At 34.3% G+C, this 22,552-nt stretch overlaps 2 protein-coding genes across 9 annotated transcripts in view; both read left to right on the forward strand.

Moving 5' to 3' along the window:
- Positions 1 to 662: 662 nt before the first annotated feature.
- Positions 663 to 2,261, forward strand: LOC107035598 (M-phase phosphoprotein 6; the record flags this gene model as incomplete). The annotated part of the gene is given in 3 exon segments (XM_015253084.1): positions 663 to 972; positions 1,258 to 1,358; positions 1,884 to 2,261. Coding segments are annotated over 3 exon segments (462 nt in total). The 3' UTR covers positions 2,188 to 2,261.
- A 1,399-nt stretch (positions 2,262 to 3,660) lies between these two features.
- LOC107035624 (broad-complex core protein isoforms 1/2/3/4/5) overlaps positions 3,661 to 22,552 on the forward strand; it is a 28,498-nt gene continuing 9,606 nt past the window's right edge. Inside the window, exons 1-6 of one of the 8 annotated variants that reach the window (XM_015253120.1) lie at positions 3,662 to 4,206; positions 4,333 to 4,528; positions 5,331 to 5,528; positions 6,070 to 6,565; positions 7,866 to 7,925; positions 20,853 to 22,112. In XM_015253120.1, coding sequence (XP_015108606.1) covers positions 4,343 to 4,528; positions 5,331 to 5,528; positions 6,070 to 6,565; positions 7,866 to 7,925; positions 20,853 to 21,214 — 1,302 coding nt within the window. In that variant the 5' untranslated portion in view covers positions 3,662 to 4,206; positions 4,333 to 4,342 and the 3' untranslated portion in view covers positions 21,215 to 22,112. Of the gene's footprint in view, positions 4,207 to 4,332; positions 4,529 to 5,330; positions 5,529 to 6,069; positions 6,566 to 7,865; positions 7,926 to 10,827; positions 12,117 to 16,873; positions 18,730 to 20,852; positions 22,113 to 22,552 lie in introns of those variants that run through there. The other 7 variants (XM_015253122.1, XM_015253124.1, XM_015253127.1 and 4 more) reach the window with 7 other exon arrangements.

The following is a 22,552-nucleotide window of genomic DNA, read 5'->3' on the forward strand; positions in this document are numbered from 1 at the left end:
GGGGGGGTAATAGCAGGGGGTGGGTTCCGCCGGGGAACTGTTGCAGTACTACAGTTAGAGATGTAAAATGACCGTCATTTTTTAGATCGCGTCATATGACCAAAAAGTGACGGTCATGTCACGCACAAATTTTCCAACTACAAATGATTGTCACAAATCATTTGTAACCAAATTGTTGTCAAACTATCTATATGGTTGCATAATGACGGTCATAACTAATTTCCAATTTGTGACGGTCATGAATAAAACAAAATAGTTTAATCTATATGGATGTAAAAAAAACGTGATTTCCATTTTAAAATGCGGATTAGGTCAATACAAAAGGAATTCAACTGAAAATTGACCGAGAAAAAAAAAGTTTTATCTATATAGATGAAAAATGACTGTCATTTTTTCTTGACAAATTGTGATGGTCACAGAAGGGTGAGGGGGAATTGTGGCAGCCGTCATGAACGCCTTGTCATGTGACTGTCAATTACGGTCACATGACCGTCATATGACGGATCATGTTGGCAATGGTTACTAGAGATTTACTGGGATTTACGTTTCAATGATAACTGCAACTGGAGAGTTAAATTTTGAATCTCGAAACAGGGTTTTTGATAAATTGAAAAAAATGAAAATTTTTTGGTTTGGTCAGAGACATCGATGCGTGGAAAAAAAATCGAAAATCGATTAATCGGCCGTTGAAAACATCGAATGAAAAACAGCGATGATCGGGCATGCAAAATCGATGTTTCGATTAATCGACTAATATCGCGAATCTCTAGTTCCATTCTTCCATTTGAGATTGTACAAACGACAGCCCTCCATCTCGGTTCCTTGGTTCCTCGGTTTTTACGACTGAATTTGTTGACTGAAGTGATTTTTATTTTTGGAAAGTGATTATTGTGTACGGATTTTTGTGGGGCAACAATGGCGGAACGGGAGATGGGTAAAATGAAGCTGTCGAAGAGCATTTTGGAGATGAAGGTAATTTCGAGAGGTTAAGGGACAACAGAACGTGTTGTTTTACATTTTTTAGTCAATAGTCAATCGATTCTCTGTTTTTATTTATTTATTTTGAAATTGGAGAGATGGGATAGATTTATTTATTATTGAAGTGAGTATTTATGTGAACACTTCTATCGCAAAAAAAAGGTTAAAACTATAGAATTTTTAATATAAGTTTTATAGAAATCCAATTAAATCTCTCCCATCTCTATACTTAAATTCTTCTCGCACAGTTTCTTCATATTATATTTTGTTTTTCGTTAGTTTATGAAGCGAACGAAGGAAAAAGTTGAACAGCAATTGTTTCAAACTGAGGGTGAGGAGTATTTTGAGAGCCAGTTGACGACGAGATTGAAAAAAGAATCGTAAGTTTGCTATACATCCCGGATGAAAAAATTTAATGACAAAACCTGGCGCTTCCTCCAAGAAATCCTATTGAATATCTGTTGGAACTCTATAAGAATTCTCTTGAAATTTCATGAGTTCTATTAAAAAATTCTATTAGTTAAACCGTTTCATTTTGTTGAGAGATATTTGAGTCAATAGATTTTTATTTTCTATAGAAAATCTTGAGCATAAATTTTCCAAATTTTTTGCGCTGTATTTTTGTTTGAGAATAATTAAGAATAATTAATAATTGAAAATTCTGGAAGAAAAAATCCCCACAGTATAAGTTATATAGAAAAATCCACATCTGCAGTAATTTTTCTATAAACAAATAGCTATTTACATACGAGGAGTGATATTGCATAATTTTTAATAATTTCTAATAGAAATTCAATAGAATTTCTTAGAAAATCGCAGAGTTTTTCTATTGAAATTTTTCATACGTGCAGAAATGTTAAAATTGCTATCAATCGCACTTCATCTCCATTTCCACCTGATTACAGAGGAAAATACCTCATTGAACCAAGTTTCATGTACTGCGAAAAGCTGATAGAAGGGCGTTTGAGTTTCCAAGGAATGAACCCAGAAGTTGAACAGCTTATAGAAGCTGAGTACAACGAAAAACGCCAGAAGCAGGAGAAACTGAAGGAGGAAGAAATATCCGAGACACAAATGGCGAACCACTACAAGTCGTGTAATCCCAGGATGAACAACAAGAATAGAAACAGGAAGAAACAGTTTTTCTCAGACGAAAACAGAGAGCGACAGAAATTCAAGAGGACGAAATTCATGAAGCCTTCGGACTGAAGAAAGAAAAGCCAAATGACATTGCTGTAAATTTTTTGTACATATTCTCAATAAACTTCGAGTGCGTACGAATATATTATGGCAAACGACGAGTTGTATTCAATGATAAGAAATGATTCGTTATTACCGAGGCAGATGTAGACCCCGAGGTCTATTTCTGTCGATGTTATCTGAAGTCTTAGGCCAATTCGTCTAACAGTGGATTAATTTCGAATGCATTTTTTTGGGGAATCAAATGAAGATTATTTGGTTGATTTAAATGAGGGATTATTACATGTATGTCAAATCTCTTCGTCATCTAAACGGTGATTTCGTTTGTTTGGATCAAGACAACATGCGTGTGTACTGAAAAATTAATCATTTGATTTAAATAAAGTTTCTTTAATTCAAACAAAGCATTTCTTTGTCTATAATCTTACCAATTATAATTAATCATATTAATTGATATGACTAATCAATTAGTAATTACGCACATGTAATTCATATTAAATGAGTCATTAGCGTTAAAACAATCTTTTGTATTGAAAAAACTAATTATTGGATTCAATTAAAATTTAATTCTAAAGCCCATTTCTTTCTCTATGAGATTATCAGCTACAATTAATACTATTAATTAATACGGTCAATCAGTCAAGAATCATCGTCCATCCCCACCTTAAATAAACATAATAAACAAACAAACAAAATTAGAATAAACAAACACTTCCCCCCGGAAGTGTCAATGGACCTAAATAAAAAAATCAATACTAAAAACGAGAAAACATAACTTTATTTAATTGATATAAAATTTCAATTCAATTATAATTATTCAAATTTTAATTCAACATATTAAAATTAAAACAACGCAAAAGCCCCCGTTTTGCCCCGGTCCTTTGTATATGTTGATAACATTTTCATTTAGATTAAAAAAAATTATTAATATTGAAAAAGTAAATTATTTGCTTCAAATGTACTTTATTAAAATTTTTAAAAACCATTTCAATTAACCCAATTAATACCATTAAATACCAGTAAATAAAATAAACCAAAAAAATCTCCCTCCCCCCGGAAGTGTCAACGGGGCCAAATAAAAAAATCAATATTAAAAACGAGAAAACATAATTTCATTTAATTGATATAAAATTTCAATTCAATTATAATTATTCTAATTTTAATTCAACATATCATTAAAATTATAACAACGCAAAACCCCCCATTTTGCCCCGGTCACTTGTATATGTTGATAAAATTTTCATTTAGATTAAAAAAAATTATTAATATTGAAAAAGTAAATTATTTGCTTCAAATGTACTTTATTAAAATTTTTAAAAACCATTTCTCAATTAACCCAATTAATACCATTAATAAATATCATCAATTAATCAAGAATCATTGTCCACCCCCCACAGTAAATAAAATAAACAAAAAAAATTTCCCTCCCCCCGGAAGTGTCAACGGACCCAAATAAAAAAAAATCAATACTAAGCCGACAAAAAACGCATTCGATTTTAGTCCCCGGCATTTCCATCGTTCCCATTGTGAACCCGACATTATTCCCCCTCCGCCCGCGCACCGATGCGTGGCTTCGCGACGGAGTACGGCTTCTTTTGCGCATCCTACGCGTTTTCCTCGAAGGAAAATGGCTACCAGCTGTCACTCACTCGTACATTTCGCCTCTTAAAAAACATTACAGCCCTCTGCAACAATTGTGCAACCCGCTAGTTTCGATTGTGTCGGTAATGTGATGCAGTGGAGTCCGTGAAATCAGTGAGTGGACACCCAGCGATACCCAAAAATCGAAACATTAGCGATATATCAAGCGGTGCCATGAAATCCCACCTCGGTATCACTGTTTACAGTCTCTGGGCTCTGTGAGGCGATTGTGCGTGCATTAATCGTAATTAAAATCAGTGATCACGTGGCTTTTGGGGGAAATAAAATTGTTATTTCGATAATCATCGATTTTTGGAAATTCCCTGGAGTTGAGGGAATCAAGGGAACAGCTGGACCTGCGAAGTGAATCGTGAGATCTCAGAAAAGGTACATTTTTTTTAATCGTTGAAACAGAAGTATGGATTTTTTTTCTCTCTCTCGTAGTTGTTGAGGGGATTTTCTTCTGGGACAGTTGCCCTCGTTTTTTATTCATCACGCCTGTTTTGTCCTCAGAATATTCAACATGGGCTCCAGTCAACAATTCTCACTCAGATGGAATAATTATCTCAAGCACATTACATGTGCTTTTGATACACTACGCAGCGATGAGGATCTCGTTGATGTCACACTCAGCTGCGAGGGCAAACGCATCAGGGCGCATAAGATGCTGCTGTCGGCGTGCAGCACGTATTTCCGTGATTTATTTAAAGTGAGTTGGGCCTGGGGAGGGGGAGGGGAATGGACGCTTCAGGCTTGTTTCTTAATTTTGTTCATCTGCACTGAGAGAAATAGTGCATTTGGGACAATTGAAAGAACTGCTCATTCCAAATTTTTCTGTTGATTTCAGTGGAATCGACGAAAAAATCAATCAATTTTTTTAAAAATGTCATTTGGAAGGTTTTTATGAGTTTCCATTTTTTTTTGTAGAAATCATTTTTATTTACTTATTATTATTATTTATTTGTCTTTCCAGTCTGAGAAAATTAAGAATTAATTCTGAAGTTTTTAACAAAGTTCACAGGGATCAAAAGATTAATTTATAGTTAACAAATTGATTATGCTGAATATTATAAAGTCAATTCGTTACAACCAGAGAAATAATGCGTTTGAATTAATTTAAATAAATCTTCATTTGATATTTTTCTATTCATTTCAACAGTATCTTTGGAAGAAATGAATAAACTCATGTTTATATCAATGAAAATGGTTTAATAAGATGAAATAAATCATTCATTCGTTCTAAATCAATTTTTTATTACAGTCAAATTAATTAGTTATTTGATTCTAACGAAGGATCAATTATCACATTTTAATTAATTCGTTCTCTTGGTTAAATACCGATTATTTTACGTGAATGAAAGTTCAAATAAAGAAAACAGCTTCGAGTTAAATTCCACGAATTAATTTATGAGTTAGAAATATTGAAAAAAAGTTTGAAGCGTCCCTTATTGTTCTATTGAGGTGGTTTTCGCAAAAATATGAGTTAAACCATTGTAATGATTATTTTTCAGGAGAACCCATGTCAGCACCCAGTGATAATTTTTAGAAATGTCAAGTTTGATGACTTGGCTGCTTTAGTAGACTTTATGTACCAGGGCGAAGTCAATGTAGTGCAAGAACAGCTGGCCAGTTTTTTGACGACTGCAGAGTTGTTGGCTGTTCAGGGCTTGACTGATGGGACTGGAAAGGATTCAGAAAGTATTGCTGAGGTAATTATCATTTTGATATTTTTAAAAAATGAATTTATTGCTCAGTTCCTCGGAAATATCGAGTGGAAACCTTTCGTTTTCACTATTTATTTTTCAGCCCAGACTTTCTTTGTTGTTTTAAGAAAATTATTTTATTTGAAAAAATAATAATTCATGGTTTATTCAGCATTGTTTTTTTGGCTGAAGGCTATTATGAATTGCTTGAATATTCATTCTATTTTCTTAGTTCACGAGATTTTTTCATTATATTCTGAATAAATGAAAATATTTTTTTTCATTATATCTCTATAAATGATTCGAATATCTGAAAAAAATACTTCAACGATTTATGATGTAAATTGAACACTAATAATTTTTTAAAAAAATTAAAAATTGACAAATGCAATTGTTTAAAGAAATCAAAATCTCATTTTTTAAAATTTTTTACATTAAAATGTAGTAAACTCATCAGCACGATAGATGGTATCATTGATTTTGAAATTTCAATCTGATTTTCCCTCAAAAAAAGTAATTATACCCAATGACTGTCTCATGTTCCCAGGAGGACGTTGAAATCCCCAACGAGCCAGAGGTTCAACTTCAAAATGCATCTGGAAAGCCCATGGTCAACAACAAAGGCAACAAATCGCCCTCCTCCCCCCTCCCCTACCACGCAGTAGACGTAAGCCCCGAAACGCCTCCCACAAAACGGCGAAAATTTCGTGACACAACGTCAAACGCTGAAAAATTATCAGCAAGCAGTTCAAGTGCCACTAAAGACAATGACGACAAAACGACAGACCATGCAGCCACCGCAGGAGCCGATCCCATCGAGATAATTCCCCTAATGCCAAATTTGAAATTGGAAATGCCCGAGTATTTGGAGCAAGATGGAAGCAGTTGCAGTTACGAGGAGCAGAGTACAGGGGATGGATCGAATAAATTAGAGGACACCCTCTCGAACGCTGATGATGATCGTAAGCCTGATATTAGCCAGACGTTTTACACTAATCAATCAGGGTCTGATGCACCAGATCAGAAGTCATCGACTGATTTGGGTAATTATCTCAATATCACTCCTGACTATGAATTGAGTTTGCCATCATTTTTTATCCCTGAGTTATTATGTGTATACAAACGTTTTTTTTATTTTTTAAGTGAAAAGTATCCTTAAAACTAGTGGATCAGTCGAAAAATTTTGAATTTTTTCAATTCAGCAATATTTTTGTTGGAAATTAATTAACTTTTATATTGATTTCACTGAAAATGGTCTAATTGGTTGAGGTAAACTGTTGACGATTGCATTTTTTAACTCATGAAGACATTTGAATCGAGTAAACATTTGTTTATGTTTAAAAAAGTAGTTGTTTGACACGAATGAAAAAACAAGAAAGATTGAATTAAATTCGAGGAATTAATTTATGAGTTATGAAAATGTTATGAATTTGCACATTTTTCATTAGGGCCACTAGTTTCACTGATATTGCAAGCATAATTTATCCCGACGCAGCATTTACTCGTCTGAGTGTCCTATTATGCACAATAGAATCGTGTCAGCAGAAATTGTCATTCTCACATTTTAATCACACGATATATGTTGGGCACAATTCGTAGAAAATCCTATAACAATGAAAATTATTCTGAAAACTGTTACTGATTGCTAAAGTATTGGAAAACGATAAGAATATTATTCATCACTAAAGTAGAGATGTTATATATTTGCATTAATATAATTGACGAAATCGCTTCAATTGAACCAGAAGAATTACTCAATACGTATAATCAACTTGTAATTAAAATATGAGGTTTAAAATCTCTTTAAACAAAATGTTTATGCAAAACATCATTTGTGTGAAGAAAATGCTGTGTCGGTGTTAAAATATGTCCTAAAAACATTTTTCTAAAAAAAATTCTTTCACAAAGTTTTCATTTCAATCGTTTTATTCTCCATTTCTCTACAAATATAATTACAATTCTTTATAATTCATTAAAGATCACTTACTCTCGAAGCCAGTAGTAAATATTATTTTAATAATGTTGGTCAAAAATTAACATAAAATCGTACAACATGAAAATGAAATTGAAAATTATTCTGAAAAATATTACTGATTACTAAACTATTGAAAAATGATCTTATGAATATCATTAATTCCTAAAAGTAATGGATAATGTTGAATTTAATATTCATTGAGATGTTATAAATTGACATTAATATAATTGTTATTAACATAATTTTCTAAATCCATTTCTCCAAACACTTTACACACTTTTAATTTCCATCTTTCTATTCTCCATTTCTCCACACACACAATTATAGCAATTAATATAATTACACCAATTTTCTCTGCTTCATTAAAGGTCACTTACTCTCGAAGCCAAGTACATCCGGCGAGAGATTAGCCCAGGATCCAGCGCAGGGTGAGTAACCATAAAAATCCATAACTCTCATTCATTCCTCCCTCTCGTACTTCGTATCATGCCTCATGCTGCTGCCCCCCTAAATTCACCCCTCCAACTAAAAAAAAATTATTACAATCGGACCCATTGCTCGAACAAGCCCCTTCACGGGTTAATAACCCCTGAATTAAAACTCACAACAATTTGCCAATCGAACGAAAAAAATTATTCAAAGCAAAATCCCCATTTCATTTTCGAATCATCAGATGTAAAAGGCATTGCAGGGGGCAGATTGATTCCCAAGTATCCAAAACCTTCTGAATCCCCCGAGTATTCTGAGACGATGAAATTAATTAGTACACTGGGTTCACTTCATTAACACGGGCCCTACTGTCTCTATCACAAACAGAATTTATTTCAAATGGTAAAGTAGCCTGCGTAGCTTTGCATAATACAAACACAACATATTTTCGGGTGACAACTTAAGCAATTGATCTCACACTTCATTTCCTCAAGAATCCAACCCCTATTATCTCTCTTGATATGCGAAAAAATGTAGAAAATCATCTGTAACGTCAATGTTTTCCAAGATATCAACAAAAAAGTGTCCATTCTTCATTGCGAATGGGAGAGAGACTCATCAATCTTGGAAAACAATGATCGTATAGTCATGAATGTGAGAATGTGCTGGATACATCAAGGTGATTCTTTCTGATTAATCCGACATGAAGACTTATTGAAAACATCTCCCCTCTCCACTCATCATTTGACAACTGTATTTTTTTTTTTTATGGACAGAGTGCATGATTTACTTTCTCTGAGCCATTATAATTTCTCTGAATAGAATATTCTTGATTAAAAAAATCTACGGGTTAAAAAGGCACTTTCAGGTGTAGGTTTTTGGATGTTGTAGATGCTAGTGAGCATTGCCAAGTGCTGTATGTGTGGCCGACAATCATCGATCTTCCTTTATCTACGATTTTTCAGTGACTATTTTCCCTATTCTTTTCTCTTCTGATTCTAACAAAATAATCCGTGAAAATTGTTTGATTTTCAACGGATGATATTTTATTTTCTGCTGAGAAATATTATTATTTAGTTCTTTGAGTAATTTATTACCTCAAACATGCGGAATATTTATTATTGAAAATAAGTGCGGCACTGGTTTGGTGAAGGCGGTGGTGGTTTTAACCGAACATTTGGCATGAATTAAAGAGCAAATTTATTATCACCGAGGAAGATTGAATTTTCTCTCTGCCATGGTATTGTTTCAATCGATTAGTTAACACAAGCTGTTGAGAGGTAAGTAAGGAAACAAAGTGATAACCATTCAGTATAAAGAGGCAACGAACTATTGTTCACGTAGCGATCATATTTGGATAACAGATGAATTGAAATTTCAAAACGTTAGATTGAGTATTAAATCAAAATCCATGTCTAGTTGGTTGAAGAAATTATCTGTATGGATGTATATCAAATTCATTTTTATTAGTAGGAAACTAACTGAATGAGAGTTCATGAATATGTATGTTTTTGTCAAAATTATCGTACGTAGACGGAGCTGGGTACAGACTTGACTATTTGTTGGTTGGGAATCGTCAGACGTGACAAATGAAATAGTATCTGAATAGTTTACTCAGATAAAATATTATTTGAAAGGATAGTTGATGGAAATTTTTATTTCATTGTTTGATAGTTTCATAGTTTTTTTCTCGTTTCGAACTCTGAAATAAAATAACCACTAGTGGTTATTGAATTTCAGTTTGATGTGCGTGGACGAATTAATAGTTTTGAGTTGATGAAAATAATTGAGTTGGAATTACTATTTCAAATGGTATTACATCATGAATACCAATTTTTTTATTATTGGTTATTTCGAAGTCGAAAAATATTATGTGGAATAAATAGTTGATGAAAACGACTTGAAATATTTTCATTTCATTGTTTGAAATAGTTTTTTCCCATTTCAACTGGAATAACTATTGACTATTAAATTCCAACTTGATAAGACAAAATTGGTGAATAGTTTTCAATTCATAAAAATAATTGACTTGGGATAACTATTAAAAAAAATATTGCATCGTGAATATTCTTAACAATTTTTCATTTCGAAGTCATCAAACGTGACAAGGAAAATAGTATCTGAATAGTTTATGCAGATAAAATACTATTTGGAATGAATAGTTGATGAAAGCGATTAAAAATATTGTCATTTCCTTATTTAGAATATGTTTTCCCATTTCGACATCTTCGGGACAAAATCATCATGTTTATTCCTGTTTGCGAAGCAGAAGCAAATTAATTCAAGAATAGACTGCAATCGCCCAAAATCATGAAATTGAAAGTAAAATTTCCAATAGTATTTCGTCTATTCTCAACTATCCGCCAATCAACGAATAGTTACAACGGGTTAAATTAACGAATGAAACGAAATCCGTAATGACAACTTCAAATAGCATTCCATCACGAAGAACCATTCAGAATACTATTCCTCCTTGATTTCCATGAAAACCCAGCCCTGTACTTTATTACAAAAAAAAAATCAACATAAATCTATAAAATGCCAAAGCGAGAAGTGACAGCAGTAATAATACTAATGGTAAACCGATAAATAAAACGAGGCGAGCACATTGAACAAGCACCTGGCAATGCTTAAGTTGTGGGTATTGGTCGCAGAGATTTATGCTGGCTTACGGCTACGGGTTGGTGCTGGGATCTGGTCATTACACAACAGGAGTGAACAAACTATTTCAATCAGAGTAAAATGAGCAAAAAAAACGAATGAGAAACACGAATTAACTAATGGTTTCCTGCATGACTTTTCACAAATTAAAAAAAAAAATCAACAAAAACAAAAACCAAAAATACTCTAAGTTGTCAGTTATCACTAACAGAAGAACATATTTGGCCCAATTTTCTCCAGGAGGAATAACGTATGTATCCGGTCAACCTCATAGCCTCAGCAAAGCAAATGGCCATGGAAAAGTCTGTGTACACTGCAAACGACGAGGAGTATTTACGTCACGTGGAAAACTTAGGCAGACACGCTTCAAATGTTGGGCCTGCAATGCCTGTCTTTGTCGATGGCCATGTTTCGCGGAATTCCATGAACTCCGGGATATTCCTCATATTCCACCTCCGTAGCACCAACCTGCCCCAATGCCGTACTGTTAATTATTTAAACTAATACCCACAAGATGGAAATTATTAAGATGATGATTCATATGCACGGAGAGGAAGGTTGATTGATCCTTCGTTACTCGCGTCCACGGCACCGCGCCAGTTAAATTCTATTTTTCAATACAACTTCCGAAAAAACTCATTAAAAAGTATGAAAAAATTGGTACGGCTCACTCATTTTATTTGAAAGCATATTCTGCCATTCTTAAACACAGCGAAAACCCCTGATTAGGGAAAATTTACTCCTGTGCTAATTGGAAATAAAAAATACGGCGCCGTGCCGCGATGCGACTGGTCGTGTCGCGGAAATATTTCACACGGCGTTGCCACACTTTTGGCTGCCGGCGCTGCCGGGAGATTGGCGTGTCCACTCTCCGAATGAATTGCGGCAACGGCGCGCTCAGACTTACATTGCGGCGCGGCGCCGCGATGCGGATAAACATGTCGGGCAGTTTAACGCGAGTAACGAAGAGTTAGAAAGTACTTGAAAATCGTGGCTAATTTTACTGGCCGAAAGGCAATCGTGGAGTGAAATTGTAGTTCAATTAAAAAAACACATCTAGGATATGCAAAAATTAGGGTTCCCTGGGCAGTAATATTTCCCAAACGGCCGGGTATTTTTTTTCTGGCTTCGCAGGACTTGGGAACGGACCAAAGTGAAATTTTAGCGTATCGTGTTCGGTAACAATAGTGCCATCAGGGCGAGAGTGCCGTGAGGATTTTTACTCGCGTGCACTGAGAGAGTTCTCAAGCAAGTCTTACTAGTGCCAAAAAAATCGTTTGTCAAATATGATAAAAAGAGGATTTTCTAGGCCAAACATGCGAAGCGTGCGCTGAGATTGAAAATTTTTACTGCAAAAATCGATTTAATCTTTTTAAAAAAATTTATTCTCTGTGCAAACATGAAATGACTGAATAAATTTTGACTGCCAATTTTCGTCTATATAGATGATCCTCAATTTTCGAGTACTAGTCTAGTGATTTCTACACTGTTAAAAACTGTTGTAGGGTAAAAAAAAAATAGAAATGGATTTCGCTCCACGATTACACGAATTGTTCGGTAATTTTTCTCCAACTTTTTTCTCCGTGTATCTTTTCGATTTATTTTTGAAAATTGATATTTCCGGGGTAATGCTCATGGGATTAATCGAATGTTGAGAGACTATCTGCTGTGCAGATTCGAATGACAATGCAGCGAAATTATAAGTTGATGGAGGTAATTTCGTTGATCAATTCTTTAGCGATTTCGGAGGTCGGTCATTGTATTATGAGAGAATCAGGTTATTTTTTTAATGAATACACTTGGAGGTTTCATGACAGGAAGGATTTTAGCAGAGTAACTTGTTCTATTTTTTTGATGGGTTCAGGAGCGATGGGGTGAAATTATCTGAGTTGAAGATTTTCTGATGGTTGGGGTTTTAAACGACATGAAGAGAAAATTTTTTAATTTTTTTTTCTTGAATTTTTGAAGTGAAATCCTAGTGGAAAATACAATGAGTCGAGTGAGAGTTAAAATAGTTGAATTGAAATTGCCATATTTTTGCGGAATTCTTCCTGGAAGTATTACATTTTTACTAGAATTATGATGGAAATTACAGAATAAAATTTAGAGGTAATTTTTATCAACTGAGACTGTTTCACCTTTTCCTCGTATAAAAAATTTTCGGGAATAACCTAGCGATTTCTCTAAGAAATTCTATTGAATTTCTGTTATAATTCTATTGGAAAAACCAATTGAAAATTGTACAATGTTGGTGTTTTTTTATTTTGTTTTTTTTAAGAGATATTTATTGACTGAAAAAGATTTACAGATGTTGATTTTTCTGCATCTGATTTGGATCAGATATTATAAGAATTTAGAGTGATTTTTTTTCTTGACTAGTATTATAAAAAATCAAGAAAAATCCAATGAAAAAAGTATCGAAAATTTATGCCCAAAAATTTCTACAAAGAATGCAAAAATCCATTCATTCGGATTTTCAATACAATGAAAGTAACGAATAAATAGAAAGTTTCAAGAACTCAATAGTTTGTTATAGTTTCAAAAGAAATTTGAAGAGAAAGCGCCAGATTCTTCTACAAAAAGTCTCAAGACTAGAAAAAAACAGAAATTCTTTGAAAACTTTGCGCCCGGAATTCTCAGCCAAAATGGGATGAAAAAAATCTGAAAGACGGTTTAAAAAATTTATTCCTTTCACAGAAATCGGATGAAGCAAGTTGAAACCGATCTGAAAAGACGAATAATTTTGACAAATGTTTAAAAATGCGAGGTGACGACGCCGCCATGTTTGAAACTCCGTCCGCCATCTTTGAAACTCCGTACCCATTCAAGATGGCGGCGCTCAGGCCTGTTCACCACCTCGAGTTTTTGAACATTTCTTAAAACGATTTATCTTCTTCATATCGCCGTCAACTTATTCCACTCAGTCTCTAGAGAAGGAACAAATCTTTCACGCCATCCTTCAGATTTTTTCGTCCACTTTTGGGCGAGAATTCATGACGCAAGATTTTCCCAGCATTTCAGATTTTTTTTTCTCAGTTGTGAGGCTTCTCAAAATTTTTCATACATGTCGTTACTGAATACATCGAACATTTGGAGGTGAGAATCAACATGGATTTTCGTACTTGACAATTACAAGATGCCATGATATTTATTACAGTGTCAATGATTGTGTCCAACGAATCTTTCAATTTTTCTTTTAAATTTATTGAGCGTTTCCTACAAACGAATATCTAAGTACAAAGTAAACATACTCGGATACTCGAAAATATTATCTCTTGAAATAGTTGAGTACCGTTGTAAATTTCAGGGTAATTATCTTATGGAATGTACATATATAGACTGATAAAATCATTAATTATTGAGAAAAACCGGAGTAATACTCTCTAGCTATCGTACGACAGGTGGCAATTCGTTTATTTCATGAGAAGAGATCTCTCGCTGTCCATAATGCTCAATTTTCTTAGTGTCTGACGATGTTTTGTATATAAGTAATTGTAAAGTTGCCAGGAAGATTGAGGATAAATTTTTTTTCTAGAGTTTAAAGACATTCTGTGCCATAATTATGATGAGTTATGTTTTATGGTTTTCTATTATTTCATATTCTCATAATTATTCAGATAATAAAAGTATTCTTTGAGTTTTTACACTGAAATTTTGTTTTAGTTCCTTCAATGCGATGATTTTATATTTGGGTAGATTAATTGTTTTAGGGATTTGGGATCACGTATGAAAAAATTTAATAGAGTTATCGAATTATTTAAGTTTAGGAGATAATAAATAATGAAATGCGGACCAAACGCGGGTTGTGGGTCCCCCGAACTCGATTTTTCCTTCTTATGAGAAAACGGTTCTTACGATTTTCTTAAAAAACGAATCCGTGGTAGATTGACAAATTCCGAATACGGTGAATCTTTGGTAAAATTTTATAGTGCATAGTTTCTGCGATATTCAACTCTAACAAATGGAAATTAATTCACAAATATTTTCTTATTTGATTCAAACAGTTATTGTTGAAAAATTAAGTCATTTAGACTATTTTCCGGAAATCCATACAATCCTGAAATTTTACGTAAAATTTTTGAAATTTTTAACAATCACTCATTCACAGGAAATTTTCACATATTTGTCATTGAAAAATCGGTTCAATTCTGGACTATTCAGTGGAATTGCAATTTTCAGGTTCACATGATAATGAAAATGATTAAAGAATTTGAAAATTTAAGTAACAATTTCCTCGAATTTTTAATTCACAACATTGAGAAATTAAGTGCAACTATTGCTTAATTTTCAAAAAATTTCCAACAGTTTGAGAGATAAAAGTTCAATTCCACTTTCTTCCGTCGCCGCTGCATCCTATACCCGTATTATTGAGGATTGTGGCAGTCCCAGCTATGAAATTAGCAGTCGGAAAAAATAGCCGAAAAATATAAATTAAGATATTTTCCATATAAGAAATACGTATCATCCATGAGCTGATAGTGCATCTTGTATTCACTCACATGGAGATGATGTACCTGAGATCAACTTCACATATTTCAATCACAAGAAGTGAATGAGAAAATTAGAATGTGCAATATGTGAACGACGTCAAGTATTTGGAAATGCCGGATTTTTTTTCACTTATATTTTTTCTGTGCCCGCAGCACCAACGTCGGCTATTTTTTTCGTAGATCGTGCACTGATGGAAGGATTCATTCACTCCTTCACTCATTTGCTATCAAGCTTTGTAACTATTAATGAATGCACTATTTAGAAAATCCGACCAACGCAAGCCTTCGATGACATTCCTACTGACAGAACGATTCATTCATAGTTAATTGACCCATCCTGTTGAGTGTTCCAAATCCCATTTCTTAATACTCAGCTCATTTGAATGACATCTGAATCATTAAAAAACAATATTTGTTGCAATTAACTGAAAGACTAATGGTGCATTCATCTCAATGTTTTTCTGTCCCCCAAATAATTTTCCGAAAGAATTCCAAATAATTTTACCAAAAATTCTATGAAATTGAAAATTTCCCTCTCTTGGTTGTCATTAGTAATAATTGAATCATTCTATCAGTGCATTCTTTGATAATAAAAAAACTTCAAACGCCCGCGTGAAAAATAAGAAACCTGTCGTTCCAACCGAGACTCGAACCGCCGAACCTCTGCTCGCCACCCCTATATACTTGCAAACAGCCCCGATTTGCCTTCACGAACCGATTGTTGACATACTACTGGCTAATTTTTTCCAAATCCATAAACCATGACATAAAAATAGCCATATTTTTTGTTAAACTAATTGACGCAAAGCAAAAGTGTTTATGAACACACGTTCGAGGTTAAATATTTTTTCTTCACACATGCGAATGTCACGGGGAGACAAAAAATCCGTCGACGAAAAATATTCGCATGTGAAACAGAGGTCTCTGGTGCAGAAATCGACATTCGCACATGAGATCTGTGAGATCTCGACTTCCGCACGTGAAAGTATCTTCACACAACTCGAGAATAGGCGACCGATCGGCGACCCTCACACTCGTCAAAAGTTTTTTCCGTTCTGATCTTCAATTTTCCCAGTCCGAGGATTGGTATTGACCCTTGCCCGAACTGGCAAAAGTGAAAGTCACTAGGGAAAGATATCGCTCGCGCCTGGTACCATGGGGTTTTTTCCCCGCGTGGTTGGCCAGTCCGAGCCGCAGGCGAGGACGCCAACTCCACGCGGGTAAAAACCTCATGGCACTTACCCTGAAACATACTATTTCGGCCTTATGACGAAAATAGCTATTTCGTCTCTGCTTCACGTTCTCCTCGTCCCGTAAAGTGCACTTTTCGGCACGAGGTGAACATAGCAGGATTGACAAAAAAAATTCAGCCACTAGTACGTTAACAATGAATTTCTCCTTTTCTAACTCCTGTTTCGAGAGCTGTTTGCACCCCCCTAGATCAATCTCGCACGGCCACTGCCATCCGTAAAACCCCAAAGATTCATGTAAAGATTGAAACCTTGGTATATCCATACAGAAAAAAAAAACGGAATAATTCACAAAAATTTACGATCAGATATGAATGGTTATTTTCTGGTTAGAGGCTTAGGTAGTGGTTATGGGGAATTACTGACATCAATTAATTCTTAACATAATTAGCAAAAAAAAACATCCAGTAGCTGCCTATAATGCAAAATCTCATAATCTCTGAAATTAGAGTTTTGACCGTTAAATAGAGGAGAATTAAAAAATCAACAATAAAATAAAAATTGAGGCTGTGTGTGTATGGGAAACACTTTGGATTGTGTGCGCAGAATCAAATACCGTATCGTGCCTCCGCCCATCTCACCACATCACTCACGGTTATGAAAGACGAAGACTTCCGCGGCATCATCACGAGGACGGTACACGATGGGTTTGCGATGTTTGTGGAAAAATCTACACACGTGGTGACTCACTAGCACATCATCGTAGTATTCACAGAGGAGATACAGTATGTCCAATATGTCGTGCTGTATTCACGCGCAAGTACACGATGCGCTGTCACTTGTTAAACATACATGGATTGAAATGACCAAAGATGACGTCGTTGAAAAAATAAAATATTTTTTTCCCCCTCAATTTAACAGCTAATGAGTATTGAATAAACTGAATGAATTGAAAGAGCAGTATCATTCACAGGATGATTAATCGTTGGCATTAGAAGTCAATACGGACAATGGAGATTTAAAATATTGTGATTAAAAATGTATATTTTGAATTTTAATGAATTATTCCGAATCCAGTGATGTTCATCCTCTTTCATGATGGTCTTATGATGTTTATGTAATATAGAGCATTCTAGTGCTTTGAAGATCTAGTGTAATTTTACGAAATGAGTATTGTAAGATCTTTGGATTTTTCGACTTTATGATGAGTTCCCTTGTTTTTTATGTTGGTTAAGATTCTTGCCGAGTCCATTAGCACGGCACGTTGTTACTTATGTCGGTGTTCAAAGTTTCGCAACGAAATATTTGGTGAGGATATCCTAATGGGGCAGTTCTTGTTGTGGAAGGGGTTTTATTATTTATTTTCGATTTTACCGTTTGGTAACTTTCGCTTGACGAGGTTATAAGATGTTAATGAAAATTCAGCTTATGAATTTTCTCAAGTCACGTTATAGTCATATATAATTTTAGATCATTTTTATTAGTGTATTTATTTTAAAAATCGTTCAAATTTAATAAAACACGCTTCGAGGAATAAAATGAGCTCAAGTACATGAAAAATTATTGGAAAAACTGTCATAAGAGGTCTCGGGGGTAAACAAAGCTGAAAAAAAAATCGGGGAAAATTTTACGCCAATTTTCAGCCAATAGAAGATAGAAAAATCTGAAGAATGATTCAAAAAATTTGTTCATTTTCTAGGAACTGAATGCAACGAATTGAAGATAATCTGGAGGGGATTAATAAGTTTAAGAAATGTTCAAAATCACGAGGTGACTGATAGGTGTGGGCGCCATCTTGCTTGAATACCCCCTCCCTCTGGCGGAAGGGAAATTGAAGATGGCGGCGCCTCCACCTCGAGTTTTCAAACATTTCTTAAAATTATTTATCCTCTTTAGATTTCTCTCGACACGCGTCATCCAGTTCCTACAAGAGGAATAAATTTTCCAAGTCATCTTTCAGATTTTTCCGTTCCCTTGTGGCTGAGAATTCATGGCGTAACCGTTTCTCCATATTTCAATAACTTTTTTAGACTCGAGGCCTTTTAAAATAAATGTTCATAAATTTTCAATTAGTCGATTACTTAAAAAATCGATGGTCACTAAATAAAAGTCCAGAATGTGAGGTTTTAGAGGGCTAATTCTGCTGAAGGAGCTGCACCACTTGGATATCTTCAGCGATAAATAATACTTTTATATTCTTGGCTACAGTATTGAAACAAATCTAATTTTTTAAATATTTTTTTAAATAATTTCTCTAGATAATCATTCATCATCGAATCCTACACTGTGCCAGTTCGCGCCTCTCTCTCTCTCATTTCTTTTTTCACTATCACATAATTAAGTCAAAATTTCAGGCAAAATATGTACGTAAACATTCTATCTTCAGCCCGAAGATCAGAGCCTCACATTGTATCTCGAATATTGCTGTAAGTGTGAATAAAAATGCTTCTTAGAGACAGTAATGATCCACTTCGATATTAACTTATTCGTAAGATAATTTTCCGCCATTTATATTTAAAAAATGATTATTTTACATTGAACAGAAAATTGTTGAGTAATCAACATAATTTTCATCCATTCCACCGTAAAGAGAGGGTATCGAATGAAGGAATTCTATGATTGTCGGTTCACTCGTAAAATAACAAAACATAAAAAATTATTTTTTGTTAACAGAGAAAGCACAAATTGCAATGACTCATGAAAAAAAATTCACGTTTTTTTGTTGAGAGTGTGGGTAGGTACCGCGTGATTCTTCTGCTTTTTTGTGATATCTTTCTTCCAGTGTCAAAGACTCACATTGAGGAGAGGTTGACCCCGGGGGAAAACGTTTTCGTTCTTCGAGGAAAAATTTTTAAAAGAACTATTTTTTGCATGGTTTCCTCAACAATCCGATTCTGTAGGTGAAAATGGTCTCCGATCGCTCACAAATAGAGTTTTGAATTTTTGCGACGGAAAATGCAAGTTAAGGAGAGACTGCACTGAAATTTTAAAATCGCGGGGCGGTCATTTACCGTGCGAATGCGGTCTTCCGAAAATTTTCATTTTTTACGTTTTTGGAATATTTTTTTCTCCAAATTTCTACAGGTGAACAATCTGAAAAATTGTTAATCGTGTTTGATTCTCTCTGCAGAATCCTATTTTTTATCTCAATGTGCGATAGTAGAATTTCAGAATTTCATTTTACGCACAAGTGATAAAAACAACTGTTTCAAAAATCTATACATTGTGGATTTTTTCAGAGTTTAATTTTCGGTTAGTAAAAATTCAAATCTTTAGTTTCGAGCGGTCGAAGACATTTTTCACCTACAGAAACGGAATCCTGAGGAAAAAACATGGGTAATGGGTACTTTTTGAAATTTTTCCTCAAGCAAACATATTACACTTCGATGCGAGTGCGTAATAGTTATTTTCATCACAAGGTCTACAAAGTATTTTCTGACGAATGTGGCTTCGCCTTCGGCTCGGCCTATAATCACATTCGTCAGAAAATACTTTTGGACCGTGTAATGAATGCAATTTTTCATCAGAAGGCCCGTAAACCGCGATCAAACCGAGCGAAGCGAGGTTAGAATCGCGGTTTACCGGGTCTTCTCACGAAAAAGTAGTTTTTGACCCGTGGGAGATGTGTAGCGCTCGCCGAAGGTGCGTACTACCTTCCCAAGGGTCAAAGAACACTTTTCCCACAAGTGTCGAACACTATTTTTCATCTCAATGTGTGGAAAGTGGGATTTTGTGCACGAAGCGTGCGGAAAATTTCACTTTACGCACAAGTAATGAAACAAATTCAAGTGATCAAATAATATATTCCGATATGAGTGCGGAATAGTGCACGAGTCAAAAAACACTTTTCCCATAAGTATCGAACAATATTTTTCATCATGCTGTGCGAAAATAGTATATTTCGTTACGAGTGCGGAAAAGAGTTTTTTGGCTCGTGGGAGGTTTATAACACGAGCCGACGGCCAAAAAACACTTTTCCCACGAGTATCGAACGCTATTTTTCATCACAATGTGCGGAAAAAGTACATTTGAGTTAAAACAACACTAAAAAGTGACTTTTTCGCACAGCGTGATGAAAGAAAATTTTCTGTCCGGGTTGAACCTCACCTCAAAATTAAAATAGAAGTAAATCGTTTGAAGTATTGCATGAAACACATTAATAAAATTGGTACGTATGCGTTTACTATAAATAAATGCTCCTGGAGTGTAGCATGATTGCCTTAGAATCATAAATAAACATAAATAAACGAAAAAGTCATAGTACTATCACCGATGAGCACAGTTTTGTAATTATTTTGATATTGACATCAGTGTTTGTTTGATTACAATTTCTCCTTTAATTTGTACATTCATTACTTTCATTGTGTGTGAATGTCGTGTGAGAGAGCGATAGTTTGTCAACATAATGTACAAAATGAGTAAATGAATAAATTCACAGAGATCAACATGATTAAAAGATTAATTGATCGTATCGTCGATTGAAATTTTCATTGAAAAAAAAAAAACAACAACGTCCATATTAAAAAAATCAACATAACGAAAAAACAATGTGAAAAATTAGCATGAAATAATTTATTTGATTTAGATTCACGTACAGTGGTGATCGAGCAACCGTCGCATTCTTGCAAACTCTGTGGTAAATCATTTTGGAATCGAGACTCAATGTATAAACACATGAATATGCATAAAGGGACAACCCAGTGTCCAGTATGCCACAAAGTACTGAGCCGTACAACTCACATGAAACGTCATTTAAAGAATCGACACGGATGGTTGGGATTTGGTACAACAGATAATATACGTAATTCAACGCAATTACCGGTTGCTGCAACAGCTGTAACTCAACAGAATACAAATTCAGCCGGTCCAGAAACCAATGCAACATTCACAACGATAAGAATTAGAGAGAGCAGCGTTGAGAGAATAACGTCCAGTCCCATTCCTTAATGCCAATAATCACCAAAGATGTGATTTAAAAAAAAAAGAACGGCTACAGAATGAAGATTTAACATTGAAGAGGGTTCAGTGAACATTTTAATTCCGATAAAATGTTGGTAGATTATTATCGTCTCACACTAGTCACTTATACACAGTTCAAGGGATATTGTGTATATGTATGTATGTATTAAGTGTACAATATGAATACACCAGATGATTATTGACGATTTTTATCGTTTGGTAACGCGTGTGAATAATTATAATATATCAGCATAAAATATTTTATAACCAAAGAATCAACCAAGAATTTATGGGCAATCGAAATTTGACTATTATTGATTAACTTCATCTAGTCACATTTTCGGTTAATTTCGAGTACTTAAGTTATGTCAGGAGGATTGTGCATTTTTTATTTCATTGACGAGGGTAAGGGGCCATTCAAATATTACATGAAATCCACGACAGCCCCCTGCTATGGCGATTTTTTTATTTTCTGCTTAACAGTGAATTGAAAATAGCGAAGCGGTAGAACGGTTGAAGTCGGTTTTAATAATTTGCTAGTTTTTAATGAATAGCTCGGAATCTAAGGCAGATAGCGGAATTTTTGTTATGATCTTTTTTGTGGAGCAAATTGAGAGCTGCAAAAAAGGTCGTAACGAAAATGTCGCTATGTCTCTGAGTTTGGGAGATATTCCCCGAAAACTCGGCTGAGTTGTTTTTTCTTGCGATTGTGAGTGTTTTTTAATAAATTCTGAATACCGTGAATTTTTTTAAAAATTTAAAACAAGAGCGCTAGGCTTTCTCAACGAAATTTTATAGAGTCTCTGTTGAAACTCTGTATGAATTCTATTGAAAGATTCCTTTTGTTTTTTGCACCAGTTTTCTTGAAAATTATGCAACGTTTTAATTATGCCGCGTTTTATATAAATATTTGTTTATAAAAAATGTCTGCAGATGTTGATTTTTCTGTATAACTTATTCTGTGGGGATTTTTTTATGAGAATTCCTGGGCATAATTTTTCTAATTTTTTTTCTTGGAATTTATTATGCAAAACAAATAAAAATACAAAAAATAGGAAAATTGACGCTCAAGAATTTCTCTAGATAAATAAATATCTATTGACTTTTTTCTATCAAATATATCTTAACAAAATGACTCGGTAAGTTTGCACAATCTTCTACAGAAAAAGCACAAAAAACTAATAGATTTTTTAAATAGAATTCTAATAAACGTTTAAAGAATTCTTATAGATCTGCAATAGAATTTCTTAAAGAAAGCGCTACATTTTTTTTATTACATATTTTCATGCGTGTCGTCACAAACTACAGACCCCCCCCCCCTCCTCT

This window comes from Diachasma alloeum, unplaced genomic scaffold (assembly GCF_001412515.2).
Source record: "Diachasma alloeum isolate Michigan unplaced genomic scaffold, Dall2.0 Dall_scaffold_00199, whole genome shotgun sequence".
NCBI classification, from domain to species: Eukaryota; Metazoa; Arthropoda; class Insecta; order Hymenoptera; family Braconidae; genus Diachasma; species Diachasma alloeum.